The sequence below is a fragment of the Trachypithecus francoisi genome, unplaced genomic scaffold (genome assembly GCF_009764315.1).
Source record: "Trachypithecus francoisi isolate TF-2019V2 unplaced genomic scaffold, Tfra_2.0 Lachesis_group5, whole genome shotgun sequence".
Lineage (NCBI taxonomy): Eukaryota > Metazoa > Chordata > Mammalia > Primates > Cercopithecidae > Trachypithecus > Trachypithecus francoisi.
Genome location: NW_022681470.1, coordinates 112,409,807 through 112,437,414, shown reverse-complemented (window position 1 = coordinate 112,437,414; position 27,608 = coordinate 112,409,807). Strand labels below are relative to the sequence as shown.

The window sequence follows — 27,608 nt, the reverse complement described above, 5'->3', positions numbered from 1 at the left end:
CTGAGTAGCTGGGATTACAGGCGCACACCACCACATCCGGCTAATTTTTTGTATTTTTAGTAGAGACGGGGTTTCACTATGTTGGCCAGACTGGTCTCGAACTCCTGACCTCGTGATCTTCTGGCCTCGGCCTCCCAAAGGGCTGGGATTACAGGAGTGAGCTACCGCGCCCGGCCAATAATTTTTGAATCACTAACATACAAATGTCTTTTGTTGATTAAAAAAAAAAAATCAGAACAATACCTAGCTGGACAGGATTAAAAATCAGCAGCTTATATTCTATCGGCCTTTTGTCGGTACTGACGGTATGTTAACCGTGAGACTTAGAACCTTGTTTCACAGCCCGGATCGTGCCTCGTGAGAATCTTTTACGTTCTGGGTATTCTGGTACGGAAGAGGAGAAAATCCGGCGCAATCCAGGAAAATAGGGAAGGATAAACCTGGAGCCCGTGCGTTCAGGCGCGCCCGGCTGGGTTTTCCGACGGCCGCGGTGTCTCGGTGGGGACCGGTCCCGGAGGCTTTGGCAAGGACCCGGAGGCCCCCCCCCGACCCGCAGCAGAACTAACCGCGGAGGCCGCAGGTCCCTTTAAGGTGCCCGGCAAGCGGAGAAAGGGAGCAGAGGGGGCGGGAGGAGGGTTCGGGAGCGCACGCCACGTGACTCGGCGGCCAAGTTCGCTGCGAGTTTGACAGAAGTTTGAATCGGACTCGGGGGCTTTCTGCTGCCGGCGGGGCACCGCGGCGGCCGCAGCCTCGGAGAGCACGAACAGCAGCTCCCCTGCGACCCAGCTAGCCAGTCAGCCTGGACTCCCGCCCACCGACGGCCGCTCGCGCTCTGGCCCAGCTCGCCTGCTCTGCCCCCGACTCGCAGCTCCCCGCTCCCCCGCGGTGTCCACCTCCTCCCGGCCAGGGAGCCAAGCCCCCACGCCCCGCCCCGGGCCCGCTGCGCCAGCATGTCCTCGACCGAGAGCGCCGGCCGCACGGCGGACAAGTCGCCGCGCCAGCAGGTAGTCCCTGCGCGCCTCGGACTCTCTCACCCGCCCCTCTCCACCTAGATGTCGGGCTGGACCCTTATCCCACCCCTGGACCGCGTGTGAGTGGGGCAAGGGGACCAGCGCCTTCCCAGGGCTCCCCACCGCCCTGATCCCCCGGCCGGCTGTGTCTCCGCAGGTAGACCGCCTGCTCGTGGGGCTGCGCTGGCGGCGGCTGGAGGAGCCGCTGGGCTTCATCAAAGTTCTCCAGTGGGTGAGTCGCTGCCCCGGCCCCGGGCTATTTCGGGAGCTTGGGCTGTGACGCTGACCCGAAGCAATGGAGCCAGAGTGGGGGCTGGGGAGGTGCTGCGGCCCGGCCACGGCGGAAGGGTGGGGGGCGGTGACAGGTGGGCGGGGGAGGGGCGGGCTGGGGCTGCTTCTCCGGACTTGGTGGCAGGAGGGTGAAGAGCGAGGCATGCGGAGTCCCGGATTCGGTCCTTCTATGTGCAAGGAGCCTTTGCCCAGGGCGCTCACATTTCACTCGGGCGAGAGGACCCGGGTGTAACCTTTCCAGAACTCTGATCCTGCACATACCACTCCTTGGTGACGGGAGGAGGGAGAAGGACGAGGGGGAAGAGGTCCGCTCTTCACCAAGAGGGAAGCCGTGGAGGGCAAAGGAGGGAAGGAAGCAGGCGATGGAAACCATCCTGCCCCCAAAACCACCAGGGACTGGGTGATCCTACAGGTACTGGCTCAAGGGACAGGCTCTCGGCTCGCCCTTCCCTGTTGAAGTCGTTGGAGTAATCTGAGTTCCTGTAAATGAGTGAGGGAGTGGATGAATGAATGAAGGGAGCTTATGGCTCTATGATTAAACAAAAGAAAAAATAAGACAGAATTTAAAATCACAGCATGGCTAAAATGTGGCATGTAGAATAAGATGGAACACTGATCTGAGAAGCTGGGGCCCTGAGATCCAGACCTAGACCACCGGCCTTTTCCAGCTATGTCACCTTGGGCAATTCATTTCTCTGGACTTCAATTTCCATCACTAGTCAGATGTTGATCAGAACCTTCCTAGGGTCTCCTTATGCTCTAAATAGGTTGGTGTGCTAGAATATGGCCCTATGTTAGACTTACTCTGTGACCTTGAAAAAGTCACTTGCTCAGGTCCTCAGTTTCCCCTGTTATAGTGTAGTGGAAATACTATCTTGCTTCACTAGGCCAGTGCCCAAGGCCTCCTGGGTATAAATTAGGAATGTGGACAGGTGCAGTCACTTTCTCAAATCATAAAGACTTGTAGGGGGCATTTAGTGCACTATTGCAAAAGAGATTTTAAATTAGACAATCCACATACCAAATGGTGTGTGAATAACTTAATTAATGTGCTCTCCGTACAGAATTCAGCTAGGGAATAAGTTACCGTTAATACTGAGGAGGATTGAGTTCTACAGGGCTTTGGAGACAAGAATTAGCACTGTGACACCAATTCTTAAATCATGGTTTGCATGAGAATAATCAAATCTGGAACCCAGGGGCAAGAGTGCATTTGGGATTATCGGGCCAGCCTGGGAGCTCCCAAGTGCAAACTCTGGGACCTGGTGGGGACTTTCCACCTTTCTTACTGCTGCAAGAGTGGTTGGACCAATTGCTGATTGAGCTCTTTTGCCTTTGGCCCCTTCCCTGTTCTGATCCACCACTCATGTGCCAGAGGGAGCCATTTAAGAATGGTATTAAGGCTCTGAGAGATTGGCATCCAGAACTGGAAGAACCATTATAAGCAATCCAGAGGAGTGGAACCTGAAATGTAAGAGAACAATTTTACCATTCAATTAGGCAAATGGATCCAACAGAATTTGAGACAGACTGTCAAAGGATAAGGGAGACAACGAGGGAGACCATGGACTCCTTTCCCTTGGAGGGATTCTGAAAAGTTTCCTTCTTCAATCCTGCCATCCTTCCCTCCACCCAGCACCCCAAATACCCACAACACTTCTGTAAAGGCTATACAAAGCAAAGCCTAGGGAAACGATCCAGTCTTGAGGTCAGCATTAACGCCCTAGGAATTAAGATCTGATAGACTTTTATGATCTTCAAGTACTTAGAAAGGGGGTTGTGCAAAACGGAGTCCCTTTTCTCTCAGAATGCCAAAGCCTGGGCCTTGAGCTAGACTCTGAATTCCGACTTCATTCACAGGGTAGCATCACAAAGAAATGTGCTTTGCTTTTATTGCCATCCCAGGTAGCCTGAATTCAGGGCACCAGTTTCACTTGCTATGAAGCTCTGCAGATGAGGTAACATAAAAAGTACACAGGCACCAGCACCAGAAATGACAGTGGAAATGTCATTTGAGTCTTTCACTTATTTCCTGTTTGGAGGGATCAAATGCTCCTGAGTGGAGAAGGAAAAAAGAAAACACAAAGCTTGCAGTTATTGTAATGGTAATTGAGAATTTTGGTGTCATTATTACCAAAAAACAGAGATTTTACTGGAATCTTTGTGAAAATAAAGTAGTGTTATTCTTTTATTTGTCAGGAGCTTATCTTAGAGTGTTTTTTTTTAATTGAGAAATTGATTAATCTCACTTGAATTCCAATTCTGGAGTCTCACTAAGTCTATACTAAGCTAGCAAAAATAACCTGGACATAGACCAATTATTGGAGAACTCGTTTTTTTAAAAAAAGAAAAGGACGGCTGGGCGCGGTGGCTCAAGCCTGTAATCCCAGCACTTTGGGAGGCCGAGACGGGCGGATCACGAGGTCAGGAGATTGAGACCATCCTGGCTAACATGGTGAAACCCCGTCTCTACTAAAAAAATACAAAAAAACTAGCCGGGCGAGGTGGCGGGCGCCTGTAGTCCCAGCTACTCAGGAGGCTGAAGCAGGAGAATGGCGTAAACCCGGGAGGCGGAGCTTGCAGTGAGCTGAGATCCAGCCACTGCACTCCAGCCTGGGCGACAGACCGAGACTCCGTCTCAAAAAAAAAAAAAAGAGAAGGACGTCAAATCATGGGAGTTCAAGATAAGAAAGAAAAGAAGTATCTTAAATTTTTTTTTCTTTTAAAGAAAAAGACATACTTAGGGAGGTTGAGGTGGGAGGATTGCTTGAGCCCAGGAGTTTGACACAAGCCTGGGCAATAAGGGGAGATCTCATCTCTATAAAAAAATAAAATCAGCTGGGTGTGATGACAGATGCTTGTGGTCCCAGCTCCTTGGGAGGCTGAGGCTGGAGGATCATTGAGCCCAGGAGGTAGAGGCTGCAGTGAACTGTGCACTCCAGCCTGGGTGACAGAACTAGAACTTGTCTCAAAAATAAAAAAAGAAAGAAAGAAAGAGAGAAAGGAAGAAAGAAAAGAAAGAAAAAGAAAGAAAGAAAGAAAAGAAAAGAAAGAAAAAGAAAAGAAAAGAAAGAGAACAAGACAGATTTTTGAAGTCAGATAGGCTTTGGTTTAAATTGAGTCTCCTCTGCTTTCTTGCTTTCTAGCTCTGGAACCTGGAGTAAGTAAATACCAAATCTTTTTTTTTTTTTAGACAGGCTCTAAGATAGAGACTAAGATAGAGACTGGCTCTGTCACCGAGCCTGGAGTGCAGTGGTACGAACACATCTCACTGCAGCCTCAACTTTCCAAGCTCAGGCAATCCTCCCACCTCAGCCACTCGAGTATCTGGGACCAAAGGCACATGCCACCATGCCCAGCTAAGTTGTAAAAAATTTTTGTAAAAATCGGGTCTCACTATGCTGCCCCACCTGGCTTTGAGTTCCTGGGCTTAGGCGATATTCCCGCCTCGGCCTCCAAAAGTGCTGAGATTACAGACATGAGCCACCTCACCTAAACAAAACAAAACAAAAAACAATGAGATAAGTGTGGGAGTAGGACCTGAGGAGAGAATTTGTCTTCCTTGTGCTGTGAGCTAACTGGTGATGTTAGTGTCCTCAGGACTGTCACAGGATTATCACCAGCGAGCATGTCAGTACCAAAGGGGAGCCTCATCCTTAAACTGGAAAGGTTATTCTGACATCGTTGCAAAAGAGATGCAGAAGGAGGAGGAGGAGGAGGAGGGCAGAAAATGACCAGCGCTGTCCCAGCAATGGAGGTACAAGAGGAGAAAGGCTGGTTGGCACCAGAATGCTAGAACTCCCCCTTGTCTCAGGGCCTCTACTTCTCCTTGGCTGCTCTTTATAATCAGTTTGCTCATCTCAGGGCCTTGTGCTTGGTGACAGGGGTGGTTTCAGTTCTTTCCCTCTCTTCTCTGTGTCTCAGTCACTTGGCACAGTTAAGGAAGAAAGCAAACCTGGAGTGGAAAGATGGAGGATTAGGAGACATGGAGGGGGTTGGGAGAAGGTGTCTTTCTGAGCTTCTGCACCCCAAGGCACAGAGCTACTCCTTCCCTCCTTATAATCCTCAACACACATGGTAGAGATCTCTTCTTTAGCCTTAACAACTCTGGGATGCAGTGTTTGTTTTTATTATTTTTGTTTGTTTGTTTTAATATGACATTCCTTTCTTGATGTGAATGCTCAAGAGCAGGATCTAGGTCTCATTCGTCTTCGCATCTCCAGCACCTGGCACAAGGTAGATGCTCAATCAGTGTTGAGTTAATGAGCAAATGAAATGGAAAGAGCACTGGGCAGGAAATCAGGAGATGTGAATTCTAAGCCTGGCTTTCACATCAACTAAATGTGACTTTGGGAAAGTGACTTAATCTTTTGGGGCTTCAGATTCCACCTCTGTGAAATAAGATGATTGGGCATGAGCATCTTTGAGGTCCCTTTTGTTCTGCTGCTCTGTGAACCTGTGATTCCCCTCAGATGTTCTCATTTTGCTCTGGTACCATCCGACTGTATAGTGTTCAGATTTAAATGTATATTTTGGTAAATAAAAAATTATCATGTAAAATCCCTGACTTGAAAAGAATCAGAATACAATAAATACTGAAGTTATTGTGTGTGTATTTTGCCCTCTGAAGAATCTGAAAGCAGGATTCAGGAGTGTCAGAACCTCGGGACTGTCATTTAGACACAGCAGAACTTTTGGTAATAATGGGAAAATTTTAGAATCTGTGCTCTCTGAGACAGTACCTGCTAGCCACATGAGGCTATTGAGCACTTGAAATGTGCCTAGTGTGACTGAACTGAATATTTGTGTGTGTGTGTGTGTTTTAGTAGAGATGGCATTTTGCCATGTTGGCCAGGCTGGTCTCGAACTCCTGACCTCAAGTGATTCACCCACCTTGGCCTCCTAAAGTGCTGAGATTACAGGCATGAGCCACCACACCTGGCCTGAATTTTTTTTGTTGTTGTTGGATCCAGTCTCACTCTGTCACCCAGGCTGGAGTGCAGTGGCATGATCATAGCTCATTGCAGCCTTGAACCCCTGGGCTCAAATGATCCACACACTTCAGCAGCCAGAACCACAGGCATGTACCACCATGCCCAACTTTTTTTTTTTTTTTTTTTTTTTGGTAGAGATAGGGTCTTGCTATGATACCCAGGCTGGTCTTGAACTCCTGGCCTCAAGTGATCCTCCCACCTTGCTTCCCAAAGTGTTGGGATTACAGGTCTCAGACACTGCACCCAGCTTGAATTGTTTCTTTAATTTAATTTTGATTAACTTAAATAATCAAGCTTGGCTAGTGGCTACTGTTCTGGATAGTGCAGCTCTAGAGTGTGAGCCCCATGAGGGCAGAGATTTTGATTTTCTTTTTCTTTTTTTGAGATAGGGTCTCACTCTGTCACACAGTCTGGTGTCCAGTGGTGCGATCATGTAGCTTTGACCTCCTGGGCTCAAGAGATCTTCCCATATCAGCCTCCAGAGTAGCTGGAACCACAGATGTGCACCACCACACCTGGCTAATTTTTCTTGGCTAAATAAAAAGTTGGCTAATCTCAAACTCCTGGGCTCAAGTGATCCTCCCACCTCAGCCTCCCAGAGTGCTGGGATTACAGGCATGAACCACCACGCTTGGCTTTTTTTCTTTTTTGTTCACCACTAGATAATAGTGCCTAGAACCGTGCATAGTAGACACTGTACATGCTAGGCATAGTACATGCTCTTAAATTTTATCTTTCTGTAGATGCTCAGGAGTGCCTTTCAGGAGAGTGCTGGTGAAGAGAAGTCTCCATAACTGACCATTCACTGCCCCCAAGTTTTGAGTACCTACTTTCTCTTTACGATTTTTTTTTTTAATGGGGTATTGTTCTGTTGCCCAGCCTGGAGTGCAGTGGCATGATCATAGCTCACAGCAGCCTTGAACTCTTGGGCTCAAGTGATTTCTCCACATCAGTCTCCTGAGTAGCTGGGACTATTAGCCATGCCTGGCTAATTTTTTGTTTGTAGTTTCTGTAGACCAGGGTCTTGCTATGTTGCCTATACGTTACTGGTCTCAAATTCCTGGGCTCAAGCCATTCTCCCGCTTGGCCTCCCAAACTGCTGGGTCTACAGCTGTGAGTCACCATGCCCGGCCCCTGCTTTCTTAAGGAACTTATAAGAAGCCATTCACTGACTAACTGCCAATAGGTAAAAATATTTCCAACTGTGCTGCCCTTCCTGGAATGTGACACCTTAATCATGTCCAGTGCTGGGCACCAGAAGCTAAGAGGAATAAAGAAACTTCTAAGAGGAATCAGATGTGCACAGAACTGACAAAAGGTTAGATAATTCCTACGAGGAAGAGCTAGAGAAGTTCCACTATTACAATGGTGAGGCCACTTTGAGTAAGTAAAGGGTAACGATGCAGAGGCTTTGAGTGACTCTTCTCTACCTCTGTGAAGAAGGTGGGCAAACAGGGCCCTACTGCAGTCTCCATCATTTAATTCAGGAGAGGAGGTTATTTAGGCATTGGCGGGTGGTTTTACTGTCTTCTTTCCCAGATATCTTTAACATGGAGACAATTCTCATTTGTCTGGAATAAACCTCCTGGAAACAGAGAGGTGCCCATTATGACCTTTGGAGAGAGGTCAATGGCTCCAGCATGGAGATCTGCAAGGCCAGGCGCTGCAAGCCGGGGGCAGTGGTACTGGACACCTCCCAGGGGCAGAGCACAGCTGTTGGCAAGCCCAGCCAAGAGTACACTGACAATGTTACTCTCAGAGAGAGAGAGAGTTCTGGGACTGGAAAGGGCCTCTAGATTATCTACTCCAAACCCCTCCATTTAAGATGAGGAAACAGGTTGGGCACGATGGCTCACGCCTGTAATCACGGCACTTTGGGAAGCCGAGGCAGGTGGATCATGATGAGGTCAGGAGATCGAGACCATCCTGGCTAACATAGTGAAACTCCATCTCTACTAAAAAAAAATACAAAAAATTAGCTGGGCGTGGTGGCAGGCACCTGTAGTCCCAGCTACTTGGGAGGCTGAGGCAGGAGAATGGCGTGAACCCGGGAGGTAGAGCTTGCAGTGAGCTGAGATCGTGCCATTGCACTCCAGCCTGGGCAACAGAGCAAGACTGTCTAAAAAAAAAAAAAAAAAAAAAAAAAAGATGAGGAAACAGACTCAGAGAGCAGAGTGACTTATCAGAGCTCACCTGGCTACTTAGTGACAGGACCAGGTCTGGAACCTAGGTTTCCATACTCCTAGTTCAGTTCTTCTTTCCCTCCATAATGCTAACAAGCATTAGCAAAATAAAATGTATATAGCTTCTATTCTAGACTCTGGATGCTGGGCTGACATATTGATCAGCTGTCTTCCAAGTGTTTAATGTCCAAGACACTGAGTCTCAAAGAAACATACAGAAAGTGAACAATTAAGAGAATAAGCTCATTGCTTAATAAGAACGTGACATTGGGTACAAGCCAAAGGTAAGTGCACAGGAAACCTAGTCTGAGCAGATGACGTGGAGGACAAGACATTTCAATTTCTCGCCTCCTTTTCTTTTTTTCTGGAGTGGGGGGCAGGGGGGACAAGGCCTCACTCAGTCGCCCAGGCTGGAGTGCAGTGGCACGATCTCGGCTCGCCCCAATCTCTGCCTCCCGGGTTCAAGTGATTCTCCTGCCTCAGCCGCCCAAGTAGCTGGGATTACAGGCATGCGACACTCTACTGCCAGGCTGATTTTTGTATTTATAGTAGATATGGGGTTTCACCATGTTGGCCAGGCTGGTCTCAAACTCCTGACCTCAAATGATTCACCCGCCTCAGCCTCCCAAAGTGCTGGGATTACAGGTGTAAGCCACCGCACCTGGCTTCTCACCTCCTTTTCTAACCAAAGTGTGTTTCCCAGAAAGAAATTGGAGGCCGGGCGCAGTGGCTCAAGCCTGTAATCCCAGCACTTTGGGAGGCCGAGATGGGCGGATCACAAGGTCAGGAGATCGAGACCATCCTGGCTAACACGGTGAAACCCCGTCTCTACCAAAAAATACAAAAAATTAGCCGGGCGAGGTGGCGGGCGCCTGTAGTCCCAGCTACCCGGGAGGCTGAGGCAGGAGAATGGCGTGAACCCGGGAGACGGAGCTTGCAGTGAGCCAGGATCCGGCCACTGCACTCCAGCCCGGGCGACAGAGCGAGACTCCGTCTCAAAAAAAAAAAAAAAAAAAAAAAAGAAATTGGAAAATCATAGGACGAGGAAATTTTATTTCCCTCGAGAGAGAAGGTGTAGTAAAATGTGAGGAAAGGTAGAGAAGAAAACAATTCGAGTGACCTGAGACACTTCTGGATCTTAACACTGAGAAATAGCAGCATCAACAGATGACAAAGGGAAACACCAGTGGGGAAACGGTGGAGACTGATAAGGCAAGTGGAGGGTACTTTTCTCTGGGCTTGAGCCAAGATTGTCACATTGGCCCAGCCAGCGCTATTGCTAGAAGGCCATGTGCCTTTTGGGGAAGAGGAATTAGGCTGTCAGTACTATAGAACAGCAGTATGGCCCATCTGGGGTGGCTTGGTAGAAGCCGGCCCCTCCAGCTATACCTCCACCAAGGCAGGAAGCCACTGGAAGTTAGCAACTAGGAAACAAGATTAGATGACTAGTTCAAAGGAGAAATGAAACGCATTCTAGGCATGTCTGATCTAGGTTGATGCAGGGGAGTCTTTCTGAGTGTGTCTCTCCCTTGGGAAGGAAATTCAAGTCTATCTGTAAGCTAGAAGTTTCCTAAAGCCTGAATTGCAGAGGTTTTGTGTTAGTCATCTTAAGGAGGCTACCTATGGTCCCCTCATCATGCCCAATGGAGAGATCTGGCAACTGTCCATTTCCTGCCTCTTCATCTCCCTCGCAGACACTATTCAGTCAACATTATTCATTTAGCTACTTGGTCCAGCAGCCTGAGGCTGGAAGACAAATGGAAGCCATGGGTTTCTGCCTAGGAAGTACTTGATTAAAGGGTATCCTCACTGTCCCCCACTCCCGCACTTAATGTCTACATCTGTGGGGAGTTGCAGTTAGTTCTTGACTTTGGCCAGTTGAGGCCTTCTGACTCTCAAAGAGGCTTCACTCTCTCTCTCAGCTCTTTGCTATTTTTGCCTTCGGGTCCTGTGGCTCCTACAGTGGGGAGACAGGAGCAATGGTTCGCTGCAACAACGAAGCCAAGGACGTGAGCTCCATCATCGTTGCATTCGGCTATCCCTTCAGGTGAGCAAGAATTGGTTCCAACCCAGCACATCCTCTCTCACTTGATTGGCAGGACCTGCTTGGTCTTTTCCTCCTCCAGAAACCTAAAAACCATTCGTTGTGCGCCACTCCAGATTCAAATAGAATGATAAGACTTAGATCCTTTCTGCTCTTTAGCAATTTCAGACACACTGACCAGAGCAAAACGTAAGGGAAACACAGATTGATCACTGTTATAATAATGTTCCAGTCCATGGACAACCCATGGCAGGTCACACCAGCTCATACAGAAAGAGCCAATGCAGTTTGGGATGGAGGCTTACAGGAACCTTGTCAAGGTGGACAGGTCTCTCTGACCCTCAGCAGCCTCCTCTCTGCCTTGAAGGTAGGGAAGCTTATTGGTACTTACATCCTAAAGAGTTGATGTGGGATCCTCAGCCAGTACCACCAGGATACAAGTGGGCACACCTTGACAGGGAGGTAGAAGTGAACTCTTCTCTGGGTATTTGGGAGCTTAGGAAGTAGGGGGAGCTCAAATGTTCATAGGAGAATGGGAATGGGGCTCACCTTTTCAGAAATTTCTAGTATCAGCACCCAAGTTATATTAACTGTCTCATATATAATTGGCTGTGTTTTTCTCTTTAATTTGTCCACTGCCTCATTGGAAAGCCCAATAAAGCCCGAGAATGGGTGATTCCAACCTTATCTTGGCCACTCTGGGCCTGCACTTTCCAGACGCAGAATGAAGCTGATCTGCCTAGTGGTTTGGCTACCAGAAATAGAAGAACTACATATATTGCAGTTGTGACCTAAAGGGCCCTGGAGACACTTGGGAACACATGGTCACCATGTCTGGGCAGGGTAGATGAGTGGGATGGGGGGCAGCTGAGAGGAAGGTAGAGTTTTACTGGAAATTTTGGGGAAGTTCTCATTTTGACTGCAAGGTTCCTTCCAGAAACTTTCCTTCCTACATGACCCCTTTGTTGGCTCTGTAAGAGTTCCCTGCTGAGAACTAGCACAGGACTACTTCTGGGCCAGGGAGAGAGAGGATTGCTTGAGCTCAGGATGGCCTCCCCTGCCACCTGCAGGTTGCACCGGATCCAATATGAGATGCCCCTCTGCGATGAAGAGTCCAGCTCCAAGACCATGCACCTCATGGGGGACTTCTCTGCACCCGCCGAGTTCTTCGTGACCCTTGGCATCTTTTCCTTTTTCTATACTATGGCTGCCCTAGTTATCTACCTGCGCTTCCACAACCTCTACACAGAGAACAAACGCTTCCCGCTGGTGGTGAGTTAGCACAGGCCAGAAGGAATGGGGTGGAGAAACTGAGATGTTTGTGAGGGGGCTGAGGTCAGAACTGGAGCAGAGGACAAACATAGCGGCTTCCACCCCCGTGGTGGAACCTCTGCCTCCATCAACCTCCCGTTGCTTGTTCCTGTTCACAGGAGGCACAACAGCACCGTACACAAGCAGGCTCTGGAGTTAAGACTGCCTGGGTTCAGATCCCAGCATGGTCCCTTACTTGCTGTGTGATCTTGGACAAGTTAAATAACCTCTCTAAATTGCAGTTTCCTTAACTATAAAATGGGGATAAAATAATAACTGCCTCATAGTTTTGTGTGTGTGTATGTGAAAAAATGAGAATGCATGTATTTAGTACATAGTTAGTCTCAATAAGCATTAGTGATTATTAATATTATTCCTCTTTACTCTCTTCCTATCCCAGGGCATGCAAGGTGGAAGGGGTGCCTTAAGGGACCCCATTTGCCTCCTGCAGTCTACCACTTGTAGCTGAGCAATGGTGATCAAAGGAAAAGTTGGGAGGGAAGAGTGGGGAGTTTAGGCTCCACTTGGGATGAGTGGGTTTTGAGATGAGGCTGACCAACAGATGCTTTGGTACATTGTAGCCAGATCTTAGATGTGAGGGCATTAGCAGGGGCAGCCTGAGTGGCAGGATTCCTTTGGGGGCAGCGAACAGATACCTCAGGACCACCTGGGTTCTAGGTGTTGGGTAGGATGGGAAGAGGCAGCTATCCTGGTACCCTGGGATTGCCAGCATCATGGCAAGAGGAAAAGAAGCAAGGGAATAATGGGGCCTTTCTGAGTGTATTTCCTATCCCTCTGCTCCTCCCAGGACTTCTGTGTGACTGTCTCCTTCACCTTCTTCTGGCTGGTAGCTGCAGCTGCCTGGGGCAAGGGCCTGACTGATGTCAAGGGGGCCACACGACCATCCAGCCTGACAGCAGCCATGTCCGTGTGCCATGGAGAGGAAGCAGTGTGCAGTGCCGGGGCCACGCCCTCCATGGGCCTGGCCAACATCTCCGTGGTGAGACCTGTGGCCACTGCGGGAAGCAGCACCAGCCCTGCTGCCCAGACCTGTCCCAGCTAGCAGGTCCTGAAAGGAAAGAGAGGGTGTCCAAGAGCTGGTGTCCCCTGCCTCTGGAGCTGGTGCCCTCACTGCGCTTCATGCTGGCTGCTGGCTCCTGGCTGACCCTGAGAGGACATTTTGGGATGAGGGGAACCCGAGAGCCACTTAGCCTTCTGTTCTTTCCTCCTTCCGCACTCTGCCTCCATCCAATTCCCTTCTCGTATCCCCACCTCTAGGCATACTCTCTGTGATGTCTCCCCGCCTCCTGCCTGTTCTACACAATGTGTGTGAGCACATAAAGGGGAGCCTGGGGCTGTGGCTGAGCTTGAAGCTGGGAGCAGACCCAGCATGAGTGGGAAGGGGCTTACTGTCACTCAGCTCTCAGCCTGGAAAGGGGCTTTGGAGCAGTGGTGGATCAGCTGGATGCATATAGATTTGGCCATCCCAGTTGTTAGAATGTTGAAATATGTCCATATCCATTGGTAAAGAGCTGAGGTCTTGAGCTTCTCAAATGCTGCCCGTCATCCCAGCCACCTCAGCCTTGCTCTGAAAATGACTTGTTCCCACAGCTGAAATGTTTAATGGCTGGCACACCAGGAACACACTTCTGGAACTTGCTGGAACCCTGCTGAAGGTTTCCCCCACCCAAATTTTGTTGTAAAAATGTTCACAGATACAACAAAGTTGAAAAAATTTTACAGTGAACACCCACACACTCACCACCTAGACTGTGCCATTAACTTTTTACTAGACTTGCTTTATCACATATTTATTCACTTCTTCATCCATCAGTCCATCTTGTTTTTAGTGCATTTCAAAGATTTGAGACATCAGTACACTTCCCTCTAAGTGCTTCCTGCTGTGAGGTTTTAAAAATATTTTGAATAACTATTTGAATATAACCCTGGCTGGGTGCCTGATCATAAGGAAGGAGCACCTTGGACAGCTCCTGCCACACCTACCTGGCAGAAGGTGCTCCAAACAGGGCCTCACGTGTGCTGCGGGAGGCACCACAGGGCTGACTCTTGGCTCCTTGCTACACTTTGCACAATGCTCCTCTAAAGGGCCAGATTCTGCTAGTGACCGAGCTACATCTTGGGTGCATGCTGTGGACAGAATTAGACACTTTCACCTGGGATTCCCTAAACAGGTGATGGGCCTGAGCCCTGCCTCTATACCAGGCTCTCTGTCTTAATTTAGTCTTTTTGGCCCTCTGTGCTTCTTCCCTGCACAACCCCCCACCCCCACTGCAATAGGAACTCCCCCTCCCTGTTCCCACAATGACCCCCTGACTATTCTCACAAATTCCCTTGATGTCTTTGCAGCTCTTCGGCTTTATCAACTTCTTCCTGTGGGCCGGGAACTGTTGGTTTGTGTTCAAGGAGACCCCGTGGCATGGACAGGGCCAGGGCCAGGGCCAGGACCAGGACCAGGGCCAGGGTCCCAGCCAGGAGAGCGCAGCTGAGCAGGGAGCAGTGGAGAAACAGTAAGCAGCCACCGACCCGGCTACTCCCGAACTGGACAGCACCTCTTCAACCACCTCCGGCTTCCAGGACCTTTCTCTTCCTCCTCCTCCAATTCCCCTCCCCCATCATTCTGGTCTTTGAGCTTTGAGACGATGGGCAGGCATCAGCTGTTGGAAACCTGGGCAGCCCTCTCAGTGGCTTCCTATCCCCCTCCTTGCTGGAGCCATGAATGGCAGGACCTCAGTGCTTCTTGTCCAGTGCCTGGACCCAGGCATCTTACTTTGGGTGTTACTTGTACCCTTACAGTCTCTGAGAACCAGCTTCTGCTGCAGGTGAGGGTTGGGGGCAGGAAACCAGTACCCTGAGACAGGTTCCTAGCAGCCACCTTTCTGTCAATCTGTCCAGCTTCAACAATATTAGGGGGAAGGGAAATCAGCTAGTAGCCTTCCCTTCTGGTCCCTTGTGTGGAAGCCCCAACAGTGGTTTGATGACCCCTCCTCAGTGGCTGCCATCTAGTCCCTGTGTCTGATCAGTCAGTCCACGACTCAGTGTGCCTTCCACTGTCTTCTCTGGCCTCTGCCTGCCCACAGAGTCCATGATGTGTGAACCAGAGAGGTCCACCAGCCTAGAAAACAGCCCTTCAGAGGGTCCTAATGAGGCCTGGACTCAGCTGGGAGCAGGATACATTTCAACTGAGTTGCAGATTCAAAAAAGTAAAGCCAGTAAACTTGCCGGCAGAATCAACTTCTTCTATCCCCTCAATCCCCAGGCTGGGGCACTTTCCACCCAACACTCTAAACTCTGCTTTAGAAATGCCCTGTCTTCCTCCCTGTCCACCTTCTTGGTCTCACATTTGGGACTCAAAAATGTGGAGTCTAGGACCTGCCCCCTAATCCCCTTACTTCTCTGTCCATCTCCCTTCCCCAGCCTTGTGCATCTGAGGCATTTGAGATCCTTTTTGAAGTCTGTCCAGCCCTTCCTTTTATTCCTGTGGGGCCAGATAAGGGCTTAGGAAGGGCCAAAGGACCATCATGAGGCTAAGTTGCACCAGAGCCCCAGGATGGATGGGCCCATTTTTTCCTTATTCCCTGCTCAGTTTTCCCCCGCTCCTTCTCTAGTCCTTCTTTCATATTTCTCCTTCTCATCTTGAAAACAGGATGTTCCCACTCCCCTTGCCCTCCCATTTCTCCCCTGTGTCCTTATTTCTCCGTCTCTATCCCCTCCCAAGTCCAGGGCAGGCCGATGCTATTGGTGCTTCTTCACTTTGGGACCCAGTTCCATATTTGTCTTTAGTGTATATCCTCTTCCTGATACCTCCTTCAGTCCCTCTCTGGGCCCCAAGGCTGAGAATCAGTGCTAACTGGGTAAGGATCATTTGCTTTCTACCCAGCTCAATCTGCCCTGGCCATAGGGCTTCCCAGGGAAGGAAGAAGAGGGAAGAACCCAACTACTTTCCAGTCCAGTGCCAATTGGCCCACCAAGCATCCCAAAGGTGAATGTGCCCTGTGCCAATCTCTCCTCAGGACTGAGTCAACCCCCTTCAGCCTCCTCACCTCTCTAAACACCATCCATAGTAACATGTGCATTACTGGGGTACCTAGGAGTCAGGACTTTTGACTTCAGGCCAGTCATTTTCTCCTGATGGGGAAAAGGTAAGATTTACATCCCCAAAGGCTCGAGTCCCTCAGTGAAAGAATTAGTTTTTGTTTGTTTGTTTAAGATTTTGGGGAAGAGATCTGAGGAGGAAAGAAAGGAGATGGAGTGAGAGGGTTTCTAAGTCTGAAACTCTTTCCGTCATGAGCTGTCCCCAGGTTACTCAAGGATAAGGGGGGACAGTTTTGCCTACAGCTCCAGAGACACCGAGAACAAAGGGGCGACCTTCATTTTTCTTCAAGCTGGCCTCTGTGGGGGTCTGTGAGCAGCTTCTACTGGATCTTTGTTTGGATTCTGTGTCTGTATTTATAATTTATTTGAAATGTGCTGGGTAGTGTTCTCATTTGGGGGCTGAAGTTAGCAACTGGGCCTTCAGCTAGGGAAAGCAGTTGCGGGCGGGGGGTGGGGGGAGATTATATTCACTCCTGCCAAGGACTCCCAGCCCAGAACTCTCTTTGGAGCAAGGAAGGCTCGTTCTCTTTCTTCTCAGGGGGCTCTCTTGTTCTCTGTCAGGAGAGCCTTGATTTAGGCTATGGCCTCACTCTCCATGGCCACCCTAAGAGGAAAGGCTACTTCACCTCATTACCTCCGGAGGGCTGGGTGGGGCCAAGTGCCTCATCGGACTCATGTTCTCTCCAACCAGAGCTGGCATCGCTGTTTTGCAAAGTGGGGCCTGAGGTAGAAGAAGATGTCTGGTTTCTCCAGCTGCTGTAGGAGGCTAATGGGCAGGGCACTTGCCCTTTGTCCCACTAGATTCTAACCCAGAGCCAGGGTGCCCACCTAGGACCTTTCCTGGACATGAGTTTCCTTCACTCTCATGGCCATCAGTCTCCTACTTCTGGGATTGCAGATCAGGGGTGGGGGGAGAATGTTGCATGTTGTTTTCTGGTGCCTGTTATTATACATTTGAATAAACAGTGCTGCAAGTACTTGCCAGGAAGGATCTGAGACTGGAGTCCTTCTGGGGATTTATTTTTTCTTCCTCTCCCCTGCTTTAAGTTCTTGGTCAAATATCAGAACTTTCACCAAGGTGCTTTCCACTCTGTATCCCAAGCAAAAAAGTCATACTCTGTTGCTTGGGGTGCAGAGAGGAGAGCAGTTATTTCTAGCAGGCTCTCGTCTAGTGACATCTCCTCTTTTGGTGGCACCCAATTAGACCAAAGTAACTGGGACTCATTAGCAATTCTGGAGCAAACTCAAAAGGTGAGAGATAGTGGCTTCCACAAAGCTGTTTCCATTTGCTCTCCTACCATCTGTGACCCAAACACGCTTCCTGTCAGGAGTTAAGGGCCATATGCTTCACTTTCCTAACTATCAGCTTCTTGTTGAACAAACTTGCACCTCTATCCCCCTTCAGAGACTCACACACTACATTTACATCCCCTAGAAAAATACACTTGGGTACAACTGAACATTTAATTTTTAGCAGATTCCTGGATGCCCTAGGGATCATCTGTGGGTCTCAGGTTGAGATTTCCTGCCCTCAGAGATTATTCTTGAAGTACTTATATCTTCCCTGGATGAAAAGAAGAAAATCTAAGGTCTTGCTCCCAAACTTGGTCCTTTTCCCCTTAGCTAAAGGACCAAGAGTAGGGGGTGAGGTGTGAGACGTTGAGGAGGAAAAAGGATTAGTATTTCTTTTTTAATGTGATGGGGGGTTGGGGTGGGAAATGGAGGAGGCAGACTTTTGTCTCTTGATTGTGTGAGGGTGGGAAGAAATGTTATCAGCTGAGAAGATGAAATAAATGGATGATTAAGGTACTTTCCAGACCTTAGCAAGGAAGATGACAGCTCTGATGAGAAATCTCCCTATGCCGAGGCTTCAGAAGCAGCCCTTCCAGCAGAGAAAGTATTCATTAGAAAAAGAAGGCAAAGTGATGGATGGAGTCAGGGTCCAGCCAGGGTTTGGGAAGAGGCGGTACAGGGAATCAATCGCAGTTCTCAGGAGAAGACAGAGGGATCAGCAGAGATGCTGCAAACACCAGCCGCCTCGGGGCCACCCCAGTTCCAGGGCTGGCTCTGGCTCGGAGACAGCCTTCTGTCATCGTGACAGGTGATTTTGGTCAGCTTGGCTAGGTCCTCTCAAACCCAGACAACGCCACTCCAACCCTCTGCTGTGCATCAGGGCAGTGTGGGTTTCCCACAGAGGAGGCACGACACGGGAGCCGAGGCCCTCCCCCACACCACCCCGGTGTCCTTCAGCACATCCTACAGACTCCCTCCCCTTGCCCTTCTGATTCACAGCGCCCACCTCCCTGCACCTACCCTATTCGATCTACAGGGGAGCGGAGTCGCTTCGTGGCCGCCAGCCCGGGAAGGGGCGCCAGCCAGCTGGCGGACGCACGGCTTAGAGGGGTGTCTGGGCAGAGAGAGGTTTGGGGCTGGGGAGAGGTGCAGTGAGCTTGGGAGAGTGGACTGGTAGCACAAATAATGTGTGCATAAGGATTAGAAGAGGAGATCCTGGAGCTTTGGTCTTCTTTTTTCCCCCTGCAATTGTGCATTTCGGAGGGACTCTTGCTGCAAGCTCGGTAGGCAATAGCATCCGCTCCAAGACTACACTTCCCAGAAAGCTGTGCGGGAGGGAGAGGGGCCGGGAACAGGCAACCTGTGCTGCGCTTGCGCAAAGACTGAGCTGGAAAGGCAGGTGGGGGGGAAAGGGGAGGCGTGCCCGCGACGGGGCGAGGGGGAGGGGGCCGCGCGGCGGCGGCGCCAGGGCGGGCGCGCGTCCGCGGCGGTGATGGCGGTGCGTGAACGCGCGGCGGCAGCAATGGCCGCTCTGGAGCGGCGGGTGCCGAGTCTCGATGACTTCGCGGGACAGAGCTGGAGCTCGTGGGTGGAGCGGGCCGACCTGCCCGCGACTGACGGTGAGTGAAGCCATCCTAAAGTCCGGGGACCCCATCACTATCTCCCCTCCCCCCTTCCGGGCCCCCGCCAGCTGAGGGGAGCCGCCGACTGGAGCCGCCGTCCGGCTCCCCGGCCCCCCAAACAAAGGACCCGCCGGGTCCTAGTGCCCGCCCGCTCCGTCACCTTCGCGCCTCCGGGTCCTAGCGCCTGCTCACCGTTCGGAGCCCACCCTGCCCATCTCTGCCTCTGCCAGTCCCCAATACCTGCCCCCGACATAGGCTTGCCTTTATCTTTCTCCTTGCCTGCTGCCCCCCAGCTCGCGCCCCTCCTGCACCTGCCTCCGGCTTCCCCTGTCCGCAACAGTCTTCTCCACGTGTTTCCCACGCACCCCACTTCTGTGCCCCCTTCCTCACCCTCCTTGTTCCTTCGCCTTTTGCCCCACACGTCCTACTCCTTTTCGGCATTTGCCTGCAGCTGCAGTGCTTTTAGACCCCCGCCCCCTCCGCGTTAGTTCGTCCGTCCATCCATCTATCCTCCCTCCCTCCCTCCATCCTTCGGTCCATCCATCCATGCCTCCAACCCACTGTCCTTTCCCAGGCCTCTTGCCCTGCCTCTTGGCTCTCTCCTCTGACTCCCACCTTCTCTAGGCCCCTGAGTGTCTTAGTGAGCGGGCCTACAGCCCCTTCTTCTGATCTTTGTCTTCTGGGCCCCAGGGAGCACCTGGCCTCGTGGCCTTTCGGGGTGACAGCAGGCATCACGCCCCTGAAGAAGTTTGCAAGTGAGAAGAGGTGGAGGAGGAGACTGCATGGAGGGGTCTCTAATGACACTTGTTCTCCTCTGAGACATCCGACTCCCAGTTTCGTTCTGTCCATCATTCCCCGCACTTGCATTTCACGGACTTAAGAGTGGGAGCTGCCCCTTGTCTCTTGCGTGCCTAACCCACCACCCCTCATAATCTGGATATTATATAAGATTGTCAACAATCTTCTCATCCTAGAAAGGAGCATATCTGTTAATGGGCATCAGAGATCAGACCTAAGCAGGAGCCCAGGCCACCCTGGGACTGCCCCATGCTGGGTGGGCAAGGATGGGGCCATTGTCAGGGTCTGGGTGCATTGAGAACCGGAAATGGAGTCAGACGGGTTTGGTGACTCAGAATTGATTTTTTTTTTTTCCAAGGGACAGGGAGGGGGCGTAGAGGAGGGAGGGGGGAGGAGAGAGGTAGGGGGATGGGGAAAAAGCTGCTTTGCACAGCTAAGATGTTTTTGTCACTAACCCAGAAACTGAGGTACAAGGGCAACCCCTGCCCAAAGCCCCTCTAAGAAGGGGAGGGACTTGCATAGCTGACCAAGGAGACTTTGAAGATGCTCAAGGACCAAAGACAGCAGTTTTTCTGCTCTGTGACCATCCTATCAGTGCAGGACCTGAGAAGCTGGGTGTAACTTTGACAATGCTATGGTAACCCAGGTGGAGCAAAATTGAATTCATGGGGGTGGGGACCTGGGAGAGTATCTATTTGGGATGCCACATAGTAGCAGAAAGGACCCATCTGAGAAATCTCAAGAAGAGACTCAGGGATAGAAAACTTCGTTAAGGACTGTTTCCCCTTTAAATGGGGAAGCAGGCCCAGAAAAGAGATGATATTTACCCAGTCACCCAACTAGTTAGCAGTGGAGCCCTGAACTGCACCTTGAGGTGTAACCCACCTATAAGAAAGGCAGATGGATTCTTCTTAGTGGGACCGTCTTAGTCCAGATGCAGCAGGTGAAGGAAGATGAGCATCTGAGAATGACCCATTGAAAGGTTCCCCAAGTGGTCCTCACACCAAGAGCTTGTCATGGAGTGTGGGCTTCATACTGTTGAGCTGCAGGCCCTGCTTGGGGCTTCTGGAAAGGAGACAACCTCTGGGTTGTCTTCTGGGAAGAACAGTCTCTGGTAAGGGGAGGTGGAGACTCCCTAAAACTGGCCCTGAACCTTCTGAGCTGTGTTTCTCCTCTAGGGGCTGAGCTGGAGGACAGTAGCAAAAACATGAAGAAGTTGGATGCCATGACCCTCATTAAAGAAGGTGGGAGTCGACACACATTAGGGCTGGGACCCAGGGCAGACAGGACCACGCTCCACTTTTCCAGCACACTACAGAAGGAGGTGGCTGCTTGAAGCAGCTGTCTGGGGACCCTCATTTTGATAGGTCTGAGTCGGCCGGTTGCTCTGGCTCCTGTGACCTGCTGTTGGAGATCCTAATCATAGGTGATTGCCCACTCACCTGAAAGCGCATACTCTTTGGAACTGCTTAGATTGAACTCTAGAAGCTGGGAGCATTCAGCATGGAGCTTGTTATGTCAGCGGGGAGGTGAAGTGCCTTCTGAGTGGTGGGATGGGAGTGTTCTCCGATCTTCCAGGGAAACCTTGGGATCCTTAGCCCCAGTGACGTGGGCTTCTGTCATTGCAGACATGTCCATCTTCGGGCACTGCCCTGCCCATGATGACTTCTATTTGGTTGTGTGTAACCACTGCAGCCAAGTGGTGAAGCCTCAAGCTTTCCAGAAGCACTGCGGTGAGGGGAGCCCTAGGGAGGAGATAAAGGGACAGGGGAATGTAGAGCATGGAACTCTGAGGACGGGGTCAGTCAGGAGGTCTTGTGGGGTAATGGAGGGTGGTGTTGAGGATAGGAAGGTCCTGGGGGTGGCTTCAGAGCATTGTGGGGAGTCGGATTATTGTTTGAACAAAATTCTAGCATCCAGTGGAGTTAAGGGAGGAGTTAAGAAGTTCAGGAATCTAGGTCTTGAATTTTGAGTCTTAAAGGCTCAGATTCAAATGGGAAGGAGACATGTTTACAATCTAATTTATGGAAACTCAGATTCTCTCATGTGAGTCTATGGACAGGGTTAGGTTGGGGAAGGAAGTGGTGATACCACTCACCTTGATTATTCTTTCCACCTCCTGGTGACAGAAAGAAGACATGGGCCCCTCAGCAAGCTTTATGCCCGGGCCCCACCCCCACCTCCAGCCCCTGCCAGCTCTCAGAAATGCCATGTAGTGAATGGGCAGGGCCCAGCTTGTAGGGCACCAGGTTCCACGAAAACCTCCTCCAGGGAGAAGGGCCAGGGGTCCCGGAGCCGCGGCCACCAGCCTCCTGAGAAGACCCAGAAGGACAACCTCTGGTAAGGAGAGGCTGGCTAAGACTGGCCCTGACCCTGACCCATGGACGGGTTGACATCAATACAGGCAGCCCTGGGTCGAGGCGTACTCCTCACAGCAGGAGGCAGCCGCCCTGTCTGCAGCTTCCTTCCATATATTCCAGGGAAGATGGGGTCTCCTCTTCCCGTGTTTCACACCCCTGCTGGAGCCCACCGAAATTCCAGGGCTGGGAAAGAGATGGCTCTGGGCTAGAGTCCAGGCCCCAGGCCTCCCCTCCCCTCCCCCAGCCCACCGCCTCTCTCTGTGTGTAGCCTTTTCGTGCCTGTGGTGAATCTGGAGAAGATGTCCGGTCTCCCGAAGCCTGATGGACATGCAATCAGGGTGGTCCCACCCTCTGCTTTTCTCAGCCAGCCAGGGGGTCTCACCAAGGACTCCCCTGGAAAACCTCCCATGGCTCCCCCTTCTAAAGAACCTCCTGGCAGAGAGAACATGGAGATCATCCCCAGTGAGGGGTCCAGTCACTGGGCTGAAGGCACCCCTCCTGAAAAGGAGCCCAGTGGGACCAGGCTGCCCCCTAAAACCCACCGGAAGATGGCTCGTGAGTAGTTGTGGTCTTGGGGTTCCAGAATGTAGAGTGGGGACTCCTTTGGGCTGCTTTGTCCTTGGGCCAGATGAGGAGGAGGTCAGGTTTATGGACCTGGCCATCACAGGTTATAGGGTACAGGAGCCCTGTCACCTCTTGACCTGCTTGCTTCCCGGGAAGCTTCTCCATCCTGTGTCTCCTGATCAAGGCTGAGGGAGCCCATGCCCAGGAGATGAAGTTCTTTCTCTCTTTTCTCACCTAGATCCAGGGCACATCTCACAGCTGGCTTCTCTGGCATCCCAGATGCCCATGGCTGCTTTTGTTTCTTGATATGTGTTGCCCTGCTTTGGGCTTGAAGTCCCAAAAGATGCATCTGAGATTGGGATAGGGATGGTTCTCACACCCAGCAAAGAGATGTTGATGCCCAGAGTTTCTCTGGAAGGTAGAGCCCCAGGCCGAGGGCTATAGGCTCTTCTGCTTTAGTACCAGTTCTTCTCAGGCCCTTGGCAGGAAGCAGCCAGATCCTCCTGTGAACTCCTGGAAATGGTCTTGATGCTCATTGGAACTGCTTTCCCCACAGGGAAGGAGTGCGATCTCAACAGGCAGTGTGGGGTAATAAATCCAGAGACCAAAAAGATCTGTACCCGCCTGTTGACCTGCAAGGTAACCCCCTTCCCACTGCACATGAGGGTGGACAGCACAGGGCTTGCCCACTCCTTCCCTGGGCAAGGAGAGGAATGTCGATGTTACTGAAGATGCAGCTTAAGGGAAGGCGGTTAGGCCCACCCAAGGGAAGGGGAGATGGGGATGCCCTTCCTGGGCAGAAGGTGGGAACAGTGGGAAGGAGGGAGTTTCCAGATTCCTCCATCCCAAAGGAGAGTTTTGGCCCCATGGGGGAGTGAAACGAAGACACATGCACATAGCTGCAAATATGCCCACATCTCTCCCTACCCCCAAGCTTGCCCAGGCCAAAGCGCCCTGCCGTCCCTCACCCCTGCTCAGTTCATACCTACTCCCCAGCTCTCCACCCTGCTGTATTCCAGATCCACTCAGTACACCAGCGCCGGGAAGTCCAGGGCCGGGCCAAGGACTTTGACGTGCTGGTGGCAGAGCTGAAGGCCAACTCCCGCAAAGGAGAGTCTCCCAAGGAGAAGAGCCCAGGGCGCAAGGAGCAAGTTCTCGAGCGCCCCTCCCAGGAGCTCCCCTCTTCAGTCCAGGTTGTGGCAGCGGTGGCTGCTCCCAGCAGCTCCTTCTCTGTTCGTGCCAAGCAGACTTACCCATACTGTGCACTGCCCAGGTACGTCTAGAATCCAACCCCTACCTCACCTGGGGGTATTTGGCCCCTAAGCCATCAGGGGCCCCTGGAAACAGGCTCAGGGAGTGTCCTGGAAGATGCACTCATTCAGCCCTGAGTGTGGGGGTATTCCTGGGGCTCCTGACAGTGGTGTGGAAGCAGGAGACTCCCCTGTTCCCAACCAAGCATACCACAGCCCCCCAGCCCCTCGGCAGCATGCCAGATCCAACACTTGGGATGTGAACATTTTCCGAGCTGCCTCCAACAGGCCGAAACTTGTCACTGGGGAGCCGAAAGGCCGAAAGGGTCACAGTCCCGGGCAAGGCAGCCCTATGTGTATTCACTCACTTGCCCCTTCGTGTGCAGAGGCTACGCTGGACCCCAGGGAGAGCCTGACTTGCTGAAGGAGACATACATGCATCTCTGCCTGTCACACAAGGGGCAGACACGAAACACAGGCTCAGCTCACAGACAGGCTCACAGGAATATGTAATGCAAGAAGCGGGTTGAGCGAGTTGACTGGGTTGACCAGAGCTGGGTACAGTTTAATTGCGAAGATTTTCTGGAGGAGGTGGATCTGCAGCAGATTATCCCCTGAGGAGGAAGGGGCTGGGAGGTGAAGGGGCTGAGGAGAGAATCCCTTGGGAGCGGTCTGTCTGTCTTTTACTCTGTGAGCTCTGTTCCCTCCTGTCCTTCCCTTCCTTCTGTCCTCTTTTGATTGCCCTGCAGGGTGTCTGCACCAGTGCCCTGCTCTTTGAGCTTGGTGGGTTCAAGGATGCCCCTACTCTGACCCCACAATAGTCACATTCCCCTCGCATCTCTTTTGGCCCTTACAGGTCCCGGGCCTCCTCCGAGAGTGAATTGGATGATGAAGGCCCCTGTGGTGGTGATGGGGACCCAGGCCTGTTCCCCTTCCCCATGCCCCGGGGTGGGGCCCAGGCATCTAGCGAGGAGAGTGAGGAGGAGGGGACATCTGACGACCTCCACCTACCCCCTGACTGCCATTATGCAACCCGGCCCCCACGGCCACAGGCGGTAAGGACCTGGGACACGGGCCTAGGGAGGGGGTGGCCGAGCACTCCTGGCCCACAACACGGGGAAAAGAGGCCAGATCCTGTGTGCAGATGCCCTCTGTGCACCCCAGACCCTGCCAACCATACACTGTCCTTCTGCCTTTAGTTCTGCACCTTTGGGAGCCGGCTGGTGAGCCCAGGATGCTATGTGTTTAGCCGCCGGCTGGACCGGTTCTGCTCAGCACTCAGCTCCATGCTGGAACGGCACCTCAGCTCACATATGTGGAAGTAAGTCTCTTGGGCCCAGAATGGAAGTTCTAGAATGGAAATTCCCAGGCTCCAGACATACCTGGACTTCAGAAGCCCTGATCTTTCCTGTATACCCATAGGTGTGCCTTGGCTGTTTGCCAGCAGAACCCCAGATAGGGAATGGCATGAAAAGGAGGTGGGAACACTTGGCAACCTAGAGCTTGGCTAAGGCAGGGCCAAGCCTTGCCCTCTTAAGGTGGTCTGGTGTTGAATCTAGACTCTCATCCATCACTTTCAGTACCTTTTGGGTAACTAGGGATAGGGGATGCCCAAACCAAGATTTAAAATGAAGTTCCTAGTGGGCTACCTCCTAGTTCGTATGTACTAGTTAATTCCTCTCCACAGGCACACCCGTGTCTTCTTCCTAACCCTCAGTTCCAGCATCTTCCAGCAGATGGCAGCAACCCTGGGGCTCTGCTGGCCATTTCTAGGTGGGGCAGAGAGACTCGAGTGTGTCTTGTGTTGGGGGAGGCTCTCTTGTTTGCTTGGCAGTCACAGTGGGGCTTTCTTTTTGCTGCAGGAAGATCCCACCAGCAGCTGAACCTCCAGCTCACCTTGTCAACTCCCCGTTATCTGCTCCCCTGAGCCCATCCTCTACAGGCACCTGCCCCCGCCTTCCAGGTCCACCCCCGAGACCTGCCTGCCCAGCCTCCACGCCCCCCACCAAGGACAGCCTTGTCCCCAGCTACCCTGCAGGCTCCCCCAGTGTGGCGGCTGCCTGTAGCCAGGCAGAGTGCATGGGCGGGAGCCAGGCTATCACCTCACCACTGCCTGCCAACACGCCATCCCCGTCCTTCAGCAAGCTGCCGCCTTCCAAGGCCAGCAAGTCATCCAAAGGCAAGGATGGGGTGGAGGTGGAGGCCCCTTCTCGAAAGCGGAAGTTATCCCCTGGCCCCACCACTCTTAAACGGACCTGCATCCTGGAGCCCACTGGAAAAGGCAAACCCTCTGGCTGTCGGGGCCTCTCGGCCAAAACTAAAACAGCCCTGAGCATGGGGCTTAACGGGACAATGGGGCCAAGAGTGAAGCGGGCAGGGCCCCTGGACTGTCGTGGTTCCCCTCATCCGCTCCCTACACCAGTCAAGGCTTCTCAGCTGGAGAACCGGGGAGCAGCTGGACACCCAGCCAAGGCCCTGCCAACCAACTGCCTCTCTGAGGAGGAGGTGGCCAAGAAGCGGAAAAACCTGGCCACATACTGCCGGCCAGTGAAGGCCAAGCACTGTCAGGCTGGTGCCCCTGCTGATGTGGCCTGCTCTGTGCGCCGCAAGAAGCCAGGCCCGGCCCTGGCCTTTGAGGAGAAGTGCTCTACACTGAAGGTACCAGCCAGCCTCCCTGAAGATTGATGAGGGTGGGGCACACGGGGGGTACCTGATACAGAGAAGATGCTACATTGGTGTTTGTGCAGGGAAAGGGAGGAAGGGGAAGTTGAGAGAGAGTTCCTGGACTGTTTTCTTTAGGAAGAGGTAGGTCAGTTCTTAGCAAAGTGACTCCAGCTTTTGCCTGGTGAACCTTCCCCTATCCCTAACCCTTTCCCTTGGGCTGAGGAGTTGCGGCACCCCTCCACCCCTGCTTTTGCTGCAATTGAAGGGCTACTTCTTTCTGAATTGGCTGTGACCCTCATTCCAGGTACTGGAGCTACCTCTGTTCCCTGAAGGAAAGGGAGTTTGAGTCCCTGGGTCACAGCCTAACATGCCGAGCAGCAAGGTGGGTGGGCTGACCTCACTGGATTTTCCTCTGGGCATCAGGGCCTCAGAGGGCAGGCACACAACCCCATGTCCACTTATGCACATGTGCCCACCTCCAGGTGTGCAGGTGACAGGCAAGTTCTCCAGGGTTTCCAGTAAAGCCCGCAGCCAGTTTTATTTGCCTCTTCTGGTGGGAGCCCTGGCGTAGTGTGCCATGTGCTCTCCATATGATCTCTGCCAGGAGGTGGGATGGGGGTGCTCTCCTGGGTTAGATGTGGGCCTAATCATAAACCCTGTGTATTCTCCAGCTTCACTACCCAGGCTGCCCCTGGTGAGCTGGCGTTCATCTTCCCCCTTGCTCAGTTCTACTCACCAGGCCAGCAGAAGGAAATCAAGCTTTAGCCCTTGTAGTCCACACAGTTCACTGGGTAGGACAGCTGGTAGGCCCCCACCCTGACCCTTTCTCTTGCCTCTTGTCTTCCTGCAGTCAAAAACCCATTAACGAGAAAGTGCCTGCCCACTGCAACGGAGCCGCCAGCACCTCCTCCCCTCCAGATCCGGGCCCCAGGCTGCTGCCGCTTTTTATAACTTTATATTATTTTTTTTAAGAAAAAAAGCTCTTTAAAATACCTCAAGACTGTCTCCCTGTTCTGTTGCTGCTATGAAAATATAAAAACAGAAACATAGAAAAGGAAGGAAAAAAATAACAAAATGAGTGTCCTTACTGTCCCCAGCCCTACCCTGGGAG

At 51.9% G+C, this 27,608-nt stretch overlaps 2 protein-coding genes across 6 annotated transcripts; both read left to right on the top strand.

Moving 5' to 3' along the window:
- The first annotated feature begins 588 nt into the window (after nt 1–588).
- Nucleotides 589–16,942, top strand: SYPL2 (synaptophysin like 2). The gene is made up of 6 exons (XM_033197385.1): nt 589–1,004; nt 1,168–1,242; nt 10,401–10,525; nt 11,593–11,794; nt 12,642–12,833; nt 14,201–16,942. The coding sequence occupies exons 1-6, from the start codon at nt 951–953 to the stop codon at nt 14,363–14,365; spliced, it is 813 nt and encodes a 270-aa protein (XP_033053276.1). The 5' UTR covers nt 589–950; the 3' UTR covers nt 14,366–16,942.
- Nucleotides 16,943–18,665: 1,723 nt separating this feature from the next.
- ATXN7L2 (ataxin 7 like 2) lies at nt 18,666–27,564 on the top strand. Of its 5 annotated transcripts, none has more exons than XM_033200249.1 (13): nt 18,721–18,858; nt 20,119–20,296; nt 20,838–20,903; nt 21,288–21,392; nt 21,789–21,999; nt 22,288–22,574; nt 23,140–23,222; nt 23,603–23,856; nt 24,690–24,888; nt 25,033–25,154; nt 25,696–26,491; nt 26,802–26,879; nt 27,348–27,489. In XM_033200249.1, exons 3-12 carry the CDS (start codon nt 20,867–20,869, stop codon nt 26,841–26,843), a joined length of 2,136 nt encoding a protein of 711 aa, XP_033056140.1. In that variant the 5' UTR covers nt 18,721–18,858; nt 20,119–20,296; nt 20,838–20,866; the 3' UTR covers nt 26,844–26,879; nt 27,348–27,489. The 5 variants fall into 5 exon arrangements, with proteins under 5 accessions (XP_033056137.1, XP_033056138.1, XP_033056140.1 ...); XM_033200248.1 differs by having other exon boundaries at nt 20,119–20,305; XM_033200246.1 differs by lacking the exon at nt 20,119–20,296 and having other exon boundaries at nt 18,666–18,858; nt 27,348–27,564.
- Nucleotides 27,565–27,608: the final 44 nt, after the last annotated feature.